General features: G+C 35.4%; 2 protein-coding genes across 2 annotated transcripts; one reads left to right on the forward strand and one right to left on the reverse strand.

Moving 5' to 3' along the window:
* Positions 1-6,082: 6,082 nt before the first annotated feature.
* LOC110688082 (cell division control protein 48 homolog C-like) lies at positions 6,083-16,400 on the reverse strand. The gene is made up of 12 exons (XM_021864762.1): positions 16,294-16,400; positions 15,272-16,032; positions 14,497-15,155; positions 14,163-14,315; positions 10,579-10,695; positions 10,324-10,428; positions 8,561-8,623; positions 8,407-8,471; positions 8,111-8,312; positions 7,799-7,936; positions 7,619-7,699; positions 6,083-6,384 (listed from the first exon to the last, which is right to left on the reverse strand). The coding sequence occupies exons 2-12, from the start codon at positions 16,002-16,004 to the stop codon at positions 6,355-6,357; spliced, it is 2,346 nt and encodes a 781-aa protein (XP_021720454.1). The 5' UTR covers positions 16,005-16,032; positions 16,294-16,400; the 3' UTR covers positions 6,083-6,354.
* Positions 16,401-17,168: 768 nt separating this feature from the next.
* LOC110688552 lies at positions 17,169-17,825 on the forward strand. The gene has a single exon (XM_021865321.1). It carries the CDS (start codon positions 17,169-17,171, stop codon positions 17,823-17,825), a length of 657 nt encoding a protein of 218 aa, XP_021721013.1.
* Positions 17,826-18,102: the final 277 nt, after the last annotated feature.

An 18,102-nucleotide genomic window follows, 5' to 3' on the forward strand; every position in this document is an offset into this window, starting at 1 on the left:
CATAACTTTATTTTACCTTTAATAATTTTGATCGGGCGCGAGTGAAAGAAACCCAAAAACCAGCCCCTGTTTTAAAGCCCCTGGTTTTAGTAAAAAACCACGACCTTGTGTTTTCCAGTTTGTAGCCAGTCAGGCAGCTGACAATCGGAGTGGGGTCGGCCTCCTCTTCGGTCGCCGGTGCGCCCCCTGTTAAAACTCCAACACAGCCGTAGAGGATCTTGCGGTGGTACCTTCTTTCTTCGACTAAGTGTTCCTGGCCTTCCAATCAACGGGCGATTCACGGCTATTCCCGCCTCTTTGTCGTGATCTGTCGGACCCTTTTGTGTGGGTGTTGTTCCTAGCCGTCCCCCCTTTTTTCCTCAACAACTCAAATCTGCTTTAGTGGTGGTTCTCATATTCCCTCTGTCGTTAGCTTTATTGGGACCTGTCGGTCCTTCGTGAGGGAGCCTAAAGTGGTTTACCACTGCCAGGGTTTGTCTTGGTGGCAGGGTCTCGGCCACCGCCGGTCGACGGCTGCTTTCTAGGTTCTGGGTTGGCCGCCGAATGCTTCCCCGTAGGTTTCCAGTCTTCTAAATCTACCTTGTTTCCAGTTTCTTTCGTTAAGCTTTCGTCATTTTCATTTCCCTTTTCAATTATTCTAGTATGGACTGTCGCTTATTACTTGATGCCCTAACGCACATCCACTTAAACGATGATTTTGATGAAACCATTGTCATTTTTGCCATAAATAATTGCCCTCGAAACATTCTTAATCAAGCAAAAGCCTTGAAAGAGAAGGGTAATTCTTACTTCAAAAAAGGTGAAGTCGTTCCTGCTGGGGCTAAGTATGACAGAGGGCTGAAACTTCTATGCTTTTGTTTGCCGAGAAATAAAGATGAGCGTGTCTTCCTATGGACCCTTGCCATATCCCTCTAGTTAAACCTTGCAACTTGCGCCCTGAAAGTCCGTGATTCATTAGTCATTATGCTTGATGGTAACAATACTAAAGCCCTTTACAGAAGGGCTTTAGCCGAAATCAAGCTTTATCAACTCGAAGAGGCTCATGAAGATCTTAGCAAAGCAGCTAAGAATGAGCCTAAAAATTAGGACATCCTTCGTGAAATGGAGAAGGTGGAAGGGTTGAGAAAAAAGCTAGCATGATCAAGGGAAAGAGAGGCACTGAGGAGCGAGACTGCGACTTTTCCTACACTATCCTCATCAAAAAGGGAAAGATCAGCAATCCCTCTGTCAATTTATACTCTATTGGGCTGCCTAGTAGCGACACTCAGAGTGATATTACGGCCTTACCCACCATGGAAGCTGCTAATGAGATGATGGTAGAGAGCCTTATCACAACATCCAATGTCCTTTCCTCTTTGGAAAAGGAGGAGGATGATGCTGCTAACTTTCCAAACAACTAGGATTCTGGACGTGCTAAGGACAAGGAACCGAGGAAATTTCATTTGTTCTTCAACGAATCAAGAAGTAATTAGTCCCTTAAGATTTTCGATTTGTCTTATTCGGATCTCCGTCAAGGGAAAATCTTGAGTTTCTACAAACATTCTGCTATATCATGGATGACTGTACGAGTGAAGGAAAAGACCACCTATGACGGGCTTTCAGAATCCCATAAGGAAAAGGAATCCAATGTTCCTGAAACCTTACTCGCGCACACTAGGATGGTGGGTCCAAAAAAGAGGTGTCGCAATAGAAAGGGCCAAAAGGAAAAGGCCAAGCGAACCCTGGACTCCGCCGTGGTCAGCCACGTTGTTAGACTTCCCAAGTCCAACAGCGCTGCCTTGGAGAAGTTAGATGATCATTTATCTACTAGCCTACACTACTACAAAAATGACCTAAGGTAACACCACATGGTATCACTTTGAAGGTTAGAAAATTAACTAAATTATAAGTAACACTATTGTAAAACTTTGACATTATGTAACACTTGATATTAAGTAGCACTTTATTGTAAGGAAGCCTCAACATGATTTCTGGCCCTTCTAGATCTTGACAATGATGTCGTAAATTTTTTCTGCTTGATTATGAGCATATAATTATGTATCTTTTTGTACGATAATTTTATCTGTAGTACAGCTTACAAGTTAGTCGAGAGTAAATCTATGTTTCTAATCGATACTTTATAACAATTATAGAGACAATTGTCTGATTTTCTGGTTTATTATCCAAATTTTCTGAGGACAACCATCATCAACTTATACTTCGTATATCTGTAACTAGTAGACTTAAATATAGTTGGGGTGAGGAAGGACCTAAAATGAAAGACATGTTGGCTCCTTCTGAACCTTGGTCTCATCAGCTATGAAGTTCTTACTCGACCATGGTGTCTTTAGCACATGGGTTGAGGCCTTATGAAATTCTCGAGCCTCTGACGTGATAGTTCTTTTTTAATGTCGTCTAACATAATCTTTTTGGCCTCAAGTAGAAGAGCTTTTCCAGTTAGCCCCTGTGAGATCTTCTTGGTGGTTTTTTACAACATTTTTTTTAAAAGATGGTTTTTTTTGCAAAAACAAGGATTTAGGTGATTATGACAAAATTTCCTTTTCTTTTTTTAAAGGTAAAATATTGTTATATTCATGTATATTTATAATTTAAACTTTTTATAAATTTTAGTTAATATATACTCCCTCCGTTATTAAATACTTGCTTAATTTCTCCATGCGCGGAGTTTTAGAGAAAAATTGGAGAAAATAATAAAATATAGAGGTAGTGGGGTTAATGAAAAATAAAAAGTTGTAAAAAGAAAAAGTAGTTGAGAGAATTGGAGGGAAAAGAATATAAAATTAATAAAATCTAATATTATATAAATAAAGTAGGCATTTTTCGAGAGCATTCGGCGCACCACATAAGCAAAGGTATTATTTCGACCAATTAAAAATTAGATTTGTATTTTATTTTAGAATTAATAAATTCACTCGCCACCTAAGAAAAAGTGACGAATGAGATTTAAGAATTTTGCCACGTAGTTAAAACAACAAATAGTGATTTATTAGAATTTAATTTATTTAAAAAACTAAAAATTATTTTAACAAAATCATCTTTAGATATAGGATTTATATATCTAAGATAAATCTTAATAGTGTTTATGATAAGAAATAAAAATTAATCCTTAATAATTAATAAATTAAAATTTGTGATGCATACCATTAAAAATTGACGCATCCTACAACACCAACAAAATTTTGTATCAATACAAATCCAAATCATGCGAATTTTGTGTCAGTTTTAGTCATCAATGGCTGAGTAATTCTTAGCTTAATTTTTAAAATCCATATTTAAATGTATATTTGTGATTATTGCTTACATTGTGTTTAATTGGAATACTTAACGATTGTATATTTATGTTTTGTCTACTGAAATTTGTTTTTACACGCAGATCTGATTTAATCAGAGAATTAGATTCGAGCAAAAATGATTGGAAAATCAAAGTACGAGTTTCTCGCCTAATGGTCCTATTGGATGAGAAGGTATTATACCTTTATAAATTGTTTACATTTATTAAATTTTTTTATAAACCTTTGTAGTTTATATTAATTAATTTTATGATTAGAACAAATTTTTTGTGATTTAAGTAGATTAATCAAGTCATCAAATTAAATTAATTTTGATTACGTTCATACTTCAACTAAAGCCAAACTTTGTACAATTCGTCCATAATTAATTGAAAGAAAAGTTTACTCAATTAAATACTTTTCATTCGTTACAAAATACTATTGTTCGGGCGATTAAAGACGATGAAAAAATTCCAATGCATAGACTTGATTTTGTACAATTACAATTTTTAGATCAGTTTCACAACAATTTTTCACTTCCTGGTAAATATATTGATTTATTTTATAAGACTATAACGGTTAATTTTATATAATTTTTTTTTTGCTAACATGTTTTATTTATCCACTTTTATTAGATGGAAGAGATATGGGTGTGAACGAAGTAGGTGATTCTATTGAAATAGGAGATAAATAGTATACATGTTTTTATTATTTTTTTTTATTTCTTTTTTTTAAAAAACAACTAATAATGATTTAGGATTTAAATTATTCAAAAAATAAAAAAAATTATCTTTTCACATTAAAGATTTTAACCTAATATGTAATCGATAATATATCATATTTACAATTTTTTTTTTTGAAAGATATCATATTTACAATTTATTTCTATTATTAAATTCAGTTGTCATATAACTAAGCACAACGAATAAAATACAAAACAACAATATATAAAGTTGCATAATAAATTACATTAAAAAAAATTATACTTTTGTAATAGGCAATAACTTTTTAATTAATTATTATGTGTTTTTTTCGTCTAAAATTATTAAATAGTAAAATAAATCAAATAATTATATATATATCATATTTACAAATTATTTATATTTAACAAATTCATTATAAATTATAATAATAAAAAAATAAATATTAAACTTTTGTAATTTTGTCTTAAATTATTAAATACAATACAAATAATTAAAAATCTTAGATGAAAAAAGCGCATCGCACGGGCTTCCATCTAGTATTATTTATGTTAGGTCCACTAGTTGAGAGAAATGAATTACTTATTGTAAAAGTTTTCCAAATAAGGAAATAGAGCAAGTATTTAAAAACGGCCGGAAATAAAAAGTCGAGCAACTATTAAAAAACGGGAAAAGTAATGGAAAATATTGATAGTCAAAAGTATATCTTCAAGATCGTACTAAAAAAATAGGCACACATGGGACGAAACCACAGGAGTACTCCGTAGTTTATAGATAACAACTAAAATTCCATAAACAAGAACATGAAGTTTTACAAAAAGATAATAATATTAATACAAAATTTATAGTGAATGGCATCTCAACAATAATCAAGATGATCCTATAGCTAATAACCCTCATATAGTCATATATGCAATGGTTTTGTGGTATTGTCCCTCTAAAATTATTGCTTTTAAATATGTCCCCAAAATGAAGTTCTATACAGAAGCAGGGCTTAAAGTATAGCTCATTGTCTCACTGCAATGGGAAAGTTAAATGAGCAATGGTAATACCAACACCAACAGGTCCAGCACCAGAGTACACCACCACAGCATAACCATTCTCAACATGCGACAACAAGAGCCTTTTAGATTCATCACCATAGCAAACAGAGTTCATTCAAGAGTACTCGTACATGGGGGGGATGTATCAGGAGACCCTGACTTCAAAATTCTTTTTTAAAGGAAATTTGGCCAATACATGAGCAACATAGTTACCCTTCCAAGAACATGAGCAAAACATGGATTATGTTAAGTCAATGCCATCAACAAAGATCCCAAGTGAGGAACAATTCATACCACCGCCATATAGTAGTTAGTAGTCTTGTCACGCTTTTTATAATGCAGTTAAAGCGGTAAGAACCATTAAATTCAACACATTACCTTTCATGGAAAAAAACAAAGCAGTATTAGCAGTAGGAAAAGGCTCAAGTGTAAATCATAACTCTAAGGGACACCAGTTGAGTAAAACCAACAGTTCACAACAACTTAAATATAAATATCAAAATCATGGAATTAGGCTAAGATCAAATCAGATCATATACAAAAGCAAAAAAGTTCAAATCAAACAGATAAGAAAACATGTTTATTCCATATCACTATATCATATCACAATAAAAAAATAAGAATAAAAAAAAGTTCAGGCCGATTTAGAAATAATCAAATCAGAGAACTTGTTTTATAAATTAGTATTAATTATAATTTATTCATTTTGGACGGCTTTAATGAGAACATGAATCAATGCATCATCGGAATGGTACAATTGTAAGTATGATGCACATGTAACATGTTAAGGCATCTAGAGAGATGTAACATTTTTTATTTTGTTGTATATTCTTAGGGGTGTACACCGGTCCAAAACCGGACCGGACCTGAATTAGGGAATTACGAGGACCGGGGACCGGACCTAATTCAACAGATCCGATTCTGGGTCAGACCTGAAAAATCAGGTCCGGTCCAGGTTTGGACCTGAATAGGCCTGTTTTGTTATTTTTTCGTTTTTTTTTTTTTTTTTTTTTTTAATAAATAACCTGTTGGACCTACATATGGACCTGTTTTGTGATTTTTAGACCTGTTGCATAATTTAATAATTACATAAAATCCCAAATTATCAATCACAAAACTACATAATGTCTATAAAGTCCCAATTCCCAAACACCAAAAATACAAATGAGTCCACCGAAAATACAAATGAGTCCACGAAAACTCATAACATTACATAAAGTCCCTCAAGTTTCAAATACTAGAAATACATAAATTCTCCAAGGACAACTTGAATTTGGACGAGTTGTTTTCCCTTTGATTGCGTGATTCACACTAATGAGTCCACGAAAACAACTTCATCGTCTACATCGTTAGATTCACCACGTTGCACCTCTAAATAAAAAACAATATAGAATATATTAATAGTGATTAATAACAATGAATATAATCTCAGAGATTCAAAGGCTGTGATCCAGAATGAATATAATCTCAGGTCTTGGTTAGCCCCACACCCAATACTGAGATTCTGTGCATCAAGCACCCCATTTGGTTTGTCTGGAGCATTCATATTTCAGATTAATAAATTGAAAACTTAAAAAATCAACCAAAAAAATAGAGGGAAAATCAGATAGATGATCACATATTCACACCCAAGCTCTTGTTTTTTGTGAAGAAATGCACACCCTCAAAACAGAACAACACAATCACTGTTGCTCTTGAACATTAAAATTCATTGAAAACAGCAATTCCTAAAGCAACAAATAACCAGTTAATTAATTACTTCTACATTTAATTGAGTAATTAAACTACCATCATAAAAGCAAAACAAATCAAATCACTGCACAAATAGTACTCTAATTCTCTGAAGATATTTATACTTTTAGCAGGAATAAAAACAATCCCAGTCCCAGCACTAAATTTCGCATTTGGGTTATATCTCTGCAGTTTTTGTACACCCCTAATTATTAATATGCATTTCCTTTTAGAGGTGGATTTTAATTGAAATAGGTTCTTTATAAAAAGCAAAATCTATGTATGAAGTAGCATAGCCAACACAAGAAAAATACTTGTCATACAAGTTTTATTTTTTTTACACTTTTGTAATTTAAACACGAATGTACAAAGCTAAAAACAACACTAAATTGTTTTGTTAATAAGATTTTCAGTTAATTTCACATATTTGTAGGTTACAATAACAATACTCCCTTTGTTTTTGATAGATATAGCCATATTTCATTTTAAGATATTTTAATTTGATGTACCCATATCTTTATTCTATTTCTAATAAGCAAAAATATCTATCTTACTCCCTTAACCTTTAATATTTACCTAATTCCACCCACTCTTATGTTATTCCTTATTCCTTACACCAATCCGCCTTTTTACCCTCTCTCTTATTTATTTGAATAAGAGTAATAATAGTATTCCTATCAAAATAAATTAATAGTCATAATTTTAATTACTTTCTTAACTTGAAAAAAATCAGATTAGAGTAGATTTGAACAGATAAATTCAGACCAGATTTTAGGTGAGCTAAACATAGCCTTATAACATGGCAATGTAACTATATGACTATTTTAGATATAGACTACAGAGAACAAACTCAATGAAGGCAATTATTTTATACCTCCACGTGTTCAGTGCTTTTGTCTCGACATTGGTTAGGTTGGCGAAAATTGCGTGCCAAATTATCATAGAAATCTCTTTGCTGCTCCCCCACATAGAAATAAAAGAATATACAAGACATGTTAGACAGTCATTTTTTATAAAGTTTAAAACCCCAACGACGCAATTAAAACAATTATACCTTTTTGTTAAGAGAAGGAGCCAATCCCACCAATGCTTTTTCAAAATGACTATTATTTATTATCCAAGGAATGTCACCTGCACCCCTTTGCTTCAATAATAGCCTCTCCTCATTAGCAAACCTATTGGCATGGCGCATCTAGCAGTATTCCAAAAAAAAAAAAAAAAAAAAAAAAAAAAAAAGATACTTAGACTATATTGCTAATTGAAAGGAATATCAAGATTTTAATGAACATCCACTGAGGGATGTAGGAGTACCAGAATTGTGATAAAGACATAGCAAAGAAAAGAAACAGGGAATGGGTGAACAAACCAGGCGATCAAGGTCAGCGCCACTAAAATGATCACAAGCTGTTCTCTCTGCAATAGCAAGTAAATCCACATCGGTATCTATAGGTTTCTCTCTTGCAAGAGCTTTCAATATTAAGCCACGTTCCTGTGGACTAGGCAGAGGAATGTATACTAGGTTCTCGATTCTTCCAGACCTCAGTAAAGCAGGATCTATCAACTCAGGTCTAGAACATCCAGATAAAGACTGTCAAATAGGAGGATTTTGGCATTGATAAAACATATTATGAGCAATGATAAGTAATTAAAAAAATATTATACCGATTTGTAGCACCAATGACATAAACCCCCCGCCTTTCCTCTGCACCATCTAGCTCAATAAGAAGCTGCAATGACAATTCAAGATTTTAACATCTGAGTGCATCTTCCATGTGAAAAATAAAACAAAACTATACAGTGGTATAAAGTGAATAACCTGCTTACGTATCCTATCAGTAACCCCACTAGATTCTCCACAATTAGCAATCAAAGCATCCACCTGTGACAAGTTCAGCATTTTCAAATGTCATCTATTGAATTTGATTCCTGAATTTATCTTAGTCCTATTCTTGTTATGATAGTAGCAATACACTGATATAAAAGAAGAATGGGCAGATAAAAAGGAAGGATTATTACATCCTTGACATGGTGACAGCTTTAAGATCTTAATTTAAGTTTCCAATAAGTTTTTGAGATGAGAGTGCTTTAGTGACAGCATATATCTCCAACTCTAGGTAATAATGTGAGCTGGGAAAACACTTTGAGCTTTTGTTTGGCCGTCACTTAACAATTCAACAATCAGGAGATTAGCAGGGATGAATACATTGTGATGATCAAGAGGTGTTAACTATTGCTTTAATATCTCGGATTGGGCAAGCTGTCCACTAACAATCAATTATTAGAAATTTAGAATTATTCTACTATCAAAATGTATACACAGGAGATTAAAGAAAACACCCAATAAGATTAGATTTGATGATTGAGAGGTGTAAGATATTGCAAAAAACACAGCATTTCATGATGAGACCAAACAAATGGAAATAGATTACATGCCATTGGATAACAGATGGCAGTAACATCTCAAACAAGAAACGAATTTGTTTGCTAAGACTCTAGAGAAGCAGCAAATTCACAAAATTACAAGGAAAAGTGGAATTCCAAATCTGAATGCACCGAGAAAAGGAAGGGTGTGGAAAGTTAAATCATAGATACGTGCATTGTAAATTTTTTAGCATTAGAGGCTTTTACACCAATATGAGTGGAGCATATCAAAAGGAAGCAAGTATTCTGAGGTAATTGAAAAGGCTTTAAGCCTACAATCATCCCACTATTCATCTCAAAAAGGAACATACAATCAATTATATATCATTTTTCACATGTCTTCTCCATATAATGGGATTCACATGATTTAGTCACTAAATTGTTGTTGGGGCAAATTGAAATTTAAAATGGGTAATGTTATATGCAGCCCTCAAGGCATATATAAGCATCTAAAACATTATATAGATTGATACTCTGCATTGATTTAGGATTGCAAGACTTTCGCATAGGTTAGGGAAATTAATGTTTGGTTTAATATAATATTACCACTTCTGGCTTCGTATTTCCAGCCACACCAAACAACGTAGGTAGGAAAGAATAAATACGAACGTGTCACAGCACCACATCCAACCCCCCCCCCCACCCCCCCCCCCCCACCCCCCACCCCCCCCCCAAAAAAAAATAAAAAAAATAAAATAAACCCTTTGAAAAAAAAAGCAAATTTCATGAAGGAAAACAAGAAAAGCAATAGTGACCTAGATAAAGTCATTGCCTATTACACAACAATTTTTCTTTTCATATCCCATCATAATGCAAAGCCGAAAGCTTGATCAACCTCTCACCCCCCCCCCCCCTCCTCTTTCTCTCCTATCAAAAAAATACAATGTTCCAACTGTTTCATGAAGAAAAGCAATAGTGACCTCATCATGTAGATAAACCCATTTTCTGAAAAACAAAAACATGTAGATATACCCATTGCCTATTACACTACAATTTGCCTTTAAGATATCTCATCATAATGCTTGGCCGAAAGGTTGTTCAAATTTGCCTCTCTTGGCTATATTAAAACTTACAAGCCAACAAAGGAAACTAACAACGAGCAACAACAATGTGAACATTTAAAACAATAATTATAACTTCAAGAAAAAATATTCATACCTCATCAAAGAAGAGAATACATGGAGAACATTTCCTTGCACGATCAAAGATCTTGCGAATAGCCGATTCACTTTCACCAACATATTTGTCCATAAGTTCAGGACCCTGGTAAGGTTTTTTTAAAAAGCAGAACATTCAGTACTTCATAGCAAGGTGAGTATGCTTTAAAGGCCCAATCCCCAGAAAGCAAAGATGCAAACAGACAGGGGTGAGTGGGTGGGGGGTGATTTACAGCAGGGAACAGTAAAAATAGACCTTGATGTAAATGAAACTTGCACCAGCCTCATTAGCAACAGCCTTGGCAATCAATGTTTTACCACAGCCAGGGGGGCCATAAAGCAAGAATCCTGCTGTCAAAGCTTCTCCAAATCCCTGAATAATGTCAGCAGAATTAAGAGTCAATATACAAAAATCATCAGACATAAGATGCTGCTCATAAAAGCAGACATTAGAACCAGATCAACAGTCACACTGGCTTGAAAGTTGAAATGGTGTAAAAAAAATTCTAGCTGCAATGACTCATTATAAAGTCAGTTTAAAAAAAGACAAAATATCACAGGCAGCGGAAGGATTCCCAATGACTTCTATAGAAGTAGCAAAGCAAGTAGGCTTAAAAAAGCAGATAAACCTCTCTTAATTAAAAAGGACAGCAGCTTATCATGAAACACTCATCAACAAGAACCTACTAGTTGTACCGAAATACATGTGCTTTCCTCCATAATAAATTAATAAATAAATAAAGAGAAGGTATTGGGTGCAGACATCCGCACGCAAATTTGGAGCGGGAGGCTTGATTGATATATTTTACTTGTTGCCTGATATGTTTCATGTGTTGGCAGATATGGTTTTTGTGTCGGCTAATATATTCTTTTTGATGGCTGATATGTTTTCTATTTTTCCTTTTGTTGGCTAACGTCTCTAATGTTGACTGATATCAAACATCAATTGGCTTATATGTTATTTTTATTAGCTTATATGTTATTTTTATTGGCTAATAATGTGTTGACTTATATAATTAACAAGTGTTGTTGGCTGATATAATGTTGTCTTCTTCACAAAATGGCAATTTCTCTCTTCCCCATGCATTCCTTCTCTCTCTTCTAATCCTATGCACCCCCCCCCACCCACCACCAATACAACCACAACCATACTCTCTGAAATTTACAGCTTATACATTCACAAATGATAATTTTGATTATCACCACCATCACAACCCCCTGCCGCCGCTCCTTAACACCATCACAACAAAGTTCACTCACCTTCCTCCGCACTTGCTGCCACCACAGCCCACCACCACCAAGCGAACTCCCCTGTTCCCCAATTCACCAACACCAAATCGCATCACCAATATTTAAATCACACCAAATCACCACCAATCGCATCAAATCGCCGCCACCGCACCAAATCGCCACCACCGTTCCACCTTCAGCCAGCAATTGAGCCACCAATCGCCACCAAATCATATCAGCCAAAAATATGAGGGTTTTTGCGAGACTGGTTCGTGAAGGTGGTCGAATTTTTGAGAGTTTTCGTGGTTGAATATGTGGGTTTCTCGTGAGGGTGGTCGGATTTGTGGGCGTAAGAAATTCGTAGGGGTGGTGGCCTAGGTTTCGTGGAGGTGGATATTTCGTGGGGGTGTGGAGCTTCGGTGGGAGTTGCAGCCATGGTAGGAGGAGACCACGAGGAGAGAGAAGATTATGGGAGTTGTACTCACGGTAGGAGTTTGTGATAGGAGAAGGTATTAGGCTTCTTGTTGGGCCGCCGCACGAACTATTGGGTGCGGACATCCGCACCCAATAGTTTGTGATAAATAAATGATGTACAAAAAATACTCAACTTCATGAAAATCAATCAAACCATGTACCATTAACAACTTCTAACACACGTATAGAATGGAGAGGTATCTACGATAGGGATGCAAGTGGGTACAAAAATGCAGGTTCCACACATCAGCGGGGCGGGTATGTAGACGAGTATGGGTACAATAGTCATACCCACCATGGGTAGTGATTAGGTGGTGGAATTAAAGTAATACCCGCCTACCCAATCCCGCTTTACCCACCCAACTTAGCACTTACAACCATGGAAAAAAACCGTTGTCGCGTTCGCGGTAACGTACGCGTTGTCGCGGAAGCAGCTTGCAACGGTCAAATAGAACGGATCGCGAATTTTGCAGCGTGATTTTTTTCAAAAACTTCATATAAGTCATTTTTTGAGCTTTTAAAATCATTTTATTTATTTATACAATATTATTGCCAAAACTACTTTAAATACAACCCAATATATGAGATATGGCATTTATAAATTATTTTAACATTATTTGAGCTCTATTTTTGTTACACTCAAATAAAATAAGAGCTACTGTCAGCATAGTGTAGTACTCCAAACAGATTTTAATTAAAGAAAAAGCTAACCCTTCAAACCACAAATAAACTTAAAAATAAAAAATAAAAGAAAAGGAAAGAAAGAATTGAGAAGGCCACGTCTGATAACAAAAGTAAAAAGGTAGAAAAGAGAATACAAGCATGGAAGCCAGCCACGTCAGAACGGTAAGTCCCAAAACCGTTACAAAGCGGCCGTTATACAACGGAACGACCTCTTTTTAATTCAATGCTTACAACCATGACTTATTTTTTTACAACTACTTTACAATTATTGAGCTTAAATTTGGTAACCCATAGCTCCATAAGCCCAATTTAAAGTAGACAAAACCACAATATTCAAGTTCCTACCCACGTTGTGTCGTGTATTGATAGTTTAATATGGCCTGTAGTGTAGAGCTGTTACTTGAAAAACAATATCTAATGCTGCACTTTTAGTCGTTTTGTTTTTTTTATTTTTGACAGCTAATTGATGCATTGTTACACTATATTGACTTGTAATTTTTACCATAAAATTTTTGCCAAAATGAAATACCATTGACCACTTCAAATAATGTGTAAAATGAACTACTAATTATAAATGGCTACAAGTCATTAAGGCCTCGTTTGGTTTGATGTAAAATGTTTTTATGGAAAATGATTTTCCCATTTTCTTTTGTTTGGTTGGTAACGGCGTGAAAAATAATTTTCCCAATGGTGGAAAATTGCATCTATAATGGTGGAAAACATTTTCCTTTACAAAACAAGGGAAGCCTTATTTTCCTTCCTCTTTTACTTTCCTCTCATCCATACCCACATTTCCACTCCTATTTTTTATTTCTCTTTAACTTTTCTTGTAAGAACCAAACAAAGGAAAACTATCTTGCAAGTGTGGTTTTCCTTGAAAGTATATTTTCCATGAAAACTAATTTTTCATTGAAAATGTTTTACATCAAACCAAACGGGGCCTAAATAGAAAGTAGACAAACGGTAAACCATTGCAACACATGCAGCAATCCTAAGTAAACCAAAAACGAATTACATTTATCCAATAAGAAACTGCATAAAAAATACAAACTGCACATTGCACACGATTATTTAAATAAATAAATATTGCATAACAAACTAATGGTAGCATGAAGCCTATTCTAATTGACAACAACTCAATACAAGTAGTTATTAGTAATTCTCGAATAACAAAGTCTAGAATGCTACTCCACATTAGTTTTAGTGATTGCAAAACACAAAATCATATCTTACACACTTTAATGATTACAGATATTGAAGAAACAATTAGAACTATTAGAAAAAAAAAAATTAAAAAAAATTAAAAATAGAAGAACAATCACAGAAGTTCAACGGTCAAAATGTGTGTAGGTTAAGAGTACGTGCAATCTAATAAATATTAACGCTGTAATCAAACTAATAAATTTGACAAGTCCAGAAAACTTGAAAAAAAAAATTAGTATAATTAATTACCTCATAATCTTCAGGATTTCTAATAGGATCAACTATACAGCTCTGGAACTCCTGCCTTATCGTGCCAAGGCCTCCAACATCTTCCCACTTCACATTAGGAACAGGAGAGAAACCTTCCCTCTTTAAAGATGGTTGAACATTCTTACGTGCAACCTAAATCAATACACAGTCCAGGAGGAAAAAAACATCAACATACTTGGAAAAGCACCTATATCCATAAACTAATATATTTCATGACAATAAATGGCAAAAGTAGCAAATTTTACAATGGAACAAAACTTTTTTTACACTTGGGAAAACATTTACAGGAAAGTTCAAGCTGACATTGTATTACCTCAAAATCTGACATTTTGGGGCAGAGTGTTTCCATTTCTCCAGGCATAAAACGTAGTTGCTTCCACCAACCGTCATCTTGGGGCCCAACTGCACACTCCTTACCTTCATCCTTCTTAAAGTTTATCATCTTCCTCATAGCATGTACAGAAGCTTTCCTAACATAATCTTCCAGGTCAGCCCCAACAAACCCTGCTGTGTCCCTAGCCAACTTTCTAAGGTTCAAACCCTCTTGAACACCAAGATCACGTGTCAAGACTGAAAGTATCTCAAACCTTGCATTTTCATCTGGAACTCCTAGTTCAATCTCCCAGTTAAATCTTCCAGGTCGCCTTAATGCAGGGTCAATAGCATTTGGGCGGTTGGTTGCTCCAATAACAAGAACACGGCCTTGTTTGTTCTCAGAAACTGAAATCTCCGGAACTGCTGGAGATGAATGTACTTTACTCTCACTCACAGATTTCTTTTGACCAGCTACAGAAGCATTCTCACATATAGTATCCATGCATTTCAATAACTGAGTGACAATTCGCCCTTCTTGCCTTTTCTGCGAGCCCTCTCTTTTCTCCGCAATGGCATCAATCTCATCAATGAATATTATTGAAGGAGCAGTCCTACGAGCTTTTAAGAAAAGCTCACGGATGTTTCCTTCTGACTCACCTTCAATATGAAAACGCAAGGAGCCACAACATCAAGTACTGCTATAGTAGGCTCTTTAAAGGCCACAAAACATATCAAAAACATACGTAGTATAAGCTAGTTCTGACATGACATACCTGATACACCAGATACAATCTCAGTCGATGCAATCTGATACAGAGGAAGGCCGGCTTCATTAGCAATAGCTTGAGCCAACATGGTCTTGCCACACCCAGGAGGCCCATGCAGTAAAATTCCTGTTGGTGGCCCTGCACGTAATTGACACAGCCGATTGAGGACTTCAGGGTAACGAAGTGGGATAAGCACATCGGATATTAAATCCTCCAATACTTCACGCATGCCACCAAGATCCTTAAACATGGGATGCGTGTGCACCTGATCTCTACCGTCATCTAACTCCATATTTTTCCTTCCTATTCCTCCAGTCTTCTCAAGCATCACAATATTCTCCATCTCATCCTTTTCTAATAATTCTATATTTTTCTCATTTTTGGCCTCCGTACTCTCTTCTGTTTTATCAGGTTCAAATCCATCCTGACAATAGGCTTCCCTCAACATTGTTCTCATCAAGTCAAACTTCGGACTAGAATCCTCCGATGATAATGCTGAAGTCGATGTCGATTGTTGCACTTGAACATCTCTACCGCCACTACTATCATTCCGCGGGAAACGGGCCTCCCTAACAATTTTGGTGAGTATTACGTCTTTCTTCCTCCTGTACTCCGGATAAGTCTTACGTAAATATCTCACAGCATCCTCCTCACTCTCAAAACGGCTGCAATCCCCCAAGCGTTGTTGTAAAGTCCTAAAAGCGCTACGACCACCACGGGAATTCGATCCCTTTCTCATTGTGCTATCAATTCAAATTACCAAAACCCTACACCAAAGCAATCTGTCATTGAACAGATCATCCTGTAATGGCTTTTATACAATTTCATAAACAAAGTAATTTCATAGTACAAAATAAACAAAAAGCGCATTCCTTTCCAATTAAATTGAATTAATCAGGTATACATTCAGGCCCGTCCCTGAGCCAAGAGATCTTATTTCATATTCAATTATCTCGAAAAATACATAATTTTAGGGATATTTGATTCAATGGAAATTGATATGATGATAACAGCAAAAAATAACTTACCTTAGAAGTTGCTTCAATGGGGATACAAGAATTAGATTCAACGGAGAACGCTTCAATGGAGAACGTTGAGTGCGCTTCAATGAAATAACTGAGAGGAGAGAGGTAGGAATGGAGGCCTTGGAGCCCTATTAAAAGCCATGACCCGACACACTTTATAATATGGTTAGATCCGTCTAATAAATAAAATGGGGCGGGTCTTTATACGATCGTCTAATTATGGGACGAGACGGGCTTTATAAGGATTTTAAATAAATAAATTTATACCAATATTTTAAAACAAGAACTCTTGCAAGTCATACAAAATGACACGTGGCATCTCCCTAATATCCATTTGTAGATACATATTTTTACATTTTTTTTATTAATTTAAACGAAACTTTTTCATTTATGTCTTTTCATCATATAGTTAATTAGTTTTTCATTTCCTACTCTTTCGATGTTTATTTATTTCTTTATTTATTTATTTCAGGAAAACTCTTTCAATGTTTATTATGAATCTTAATAGCCTTCAATAATACTTATTGACAAAATGCTACATAGATTGGTATGTTGGTCAAGCAGAAACTTATCTTACTCAGCAAGGGTTGTCTTAATAAATTATGTTCTCATCAGCCTTCACTCTTACTGGGCTCAGTGTGTCTTGCTGCCAAAAACGGTTATTCAAAGAATTAACCAGCTCTGCAGGGCTTTTTTATGGTGTGGGTCTGCTATTTTGTCTAAAGCTCCTCCTATTGCTTGGGCTAATGTTTGTATGGAAAAGAAATTTGGTGGCCTGGGAATTAGGGACTGTGAAAGCTGGAACAAGGCAGCCCTAGGCAAATATATTTGGCAGATTGCTAAGAAAAAAGACTCTCTTTGGGTTAAATGGGTGCACAATGTCTATATTAAGGATCAAGATTGGTGGAGTTATAAACCAAAGAAAGCTGATGGGTGGGCTTGGAAAAAGATTTGTAATGTTAAGGAGGAGCTCTCACAGGGGTTCAGAGATAAATGGCAACAAGTATTCCATTGCTGCAGTTTATAAATGGATGCAGAACAGTGCTGAAAAGGTGGATTGGACGGATTGGATCTGGAACAGATATAACATCCCCAAAACTTCCTTTATAGTTTGGCTAGCTATGCTTAACAAACTCAAAACCAGAGATACTTTGATGAAACTGGGAATTAGTAACACTGATAGATGCCTTCTCTGTGATGCTGCAGTGGAGAGTCATAAACACCTGTTTTTTTATTGTCAGTATAGTAGAAGATGCCTGCTGTTAATAGGGAAATGGCTTGGAGTCAGAGAAGTCCATTTTGATATTCAGAAAACATGGAAGCACTGGAAGAGATGTTTCAAGGATCCAATTTTCAGAAAGATCAGTTTTGCTAGTCTTGCAGATTTAGTGTATAAGCTTTGGTCTGTTAGAAATACTGCTTTCTGGAATCATGCTATTCAGATTCCTGAGATCTTATGCCACAAGGTTTGCTCAGAAGTTGTAGATCGTTGCCACCAACTGATCAACCAGAATTGGAAAAGAAAGCACTGTTAATGGTTGAGGAAATTAAGGAATACTATGCCTTCTTGAGTCTGTTTTGTTTAGTGGCTTTTTTGTGTTCTGTCTTGAGCCTTCTTTGTTGTCCTATTCCTTTTGTTAAGTGCCCCTCCTAGAAGATGCCTTAACACTTGAGTTCAGGTTAGGTTTGTACTATTTTTTTCTCCCCTTTTCTGTTTTGATACTCTTCCTAGAAGGTGAGCTTTTCAGAAAAGAGGATGGGGTGGTGGAGTGCCCATTGGGGGCTGTGTAGTTTGGAGGTTGCAGTTCTACT

The sequence above is a fragment of the Chenopodium quinoa genome, unplaced genomic scaffold, assembly GCF_001683475.1.
Source record: "Chenopodium quinoa cultivar QQ74 unplaced genomic scaffold, ASM168347v1, whole genome shotgun sequence".
Taxonomy (NCBI): Eukaryota; Viridiplantae; Streptophyta; class Magnoliopsida; order Caryophyllales; family Amaranthaceae; genus Chenopodium; species Chenopodium quinoa.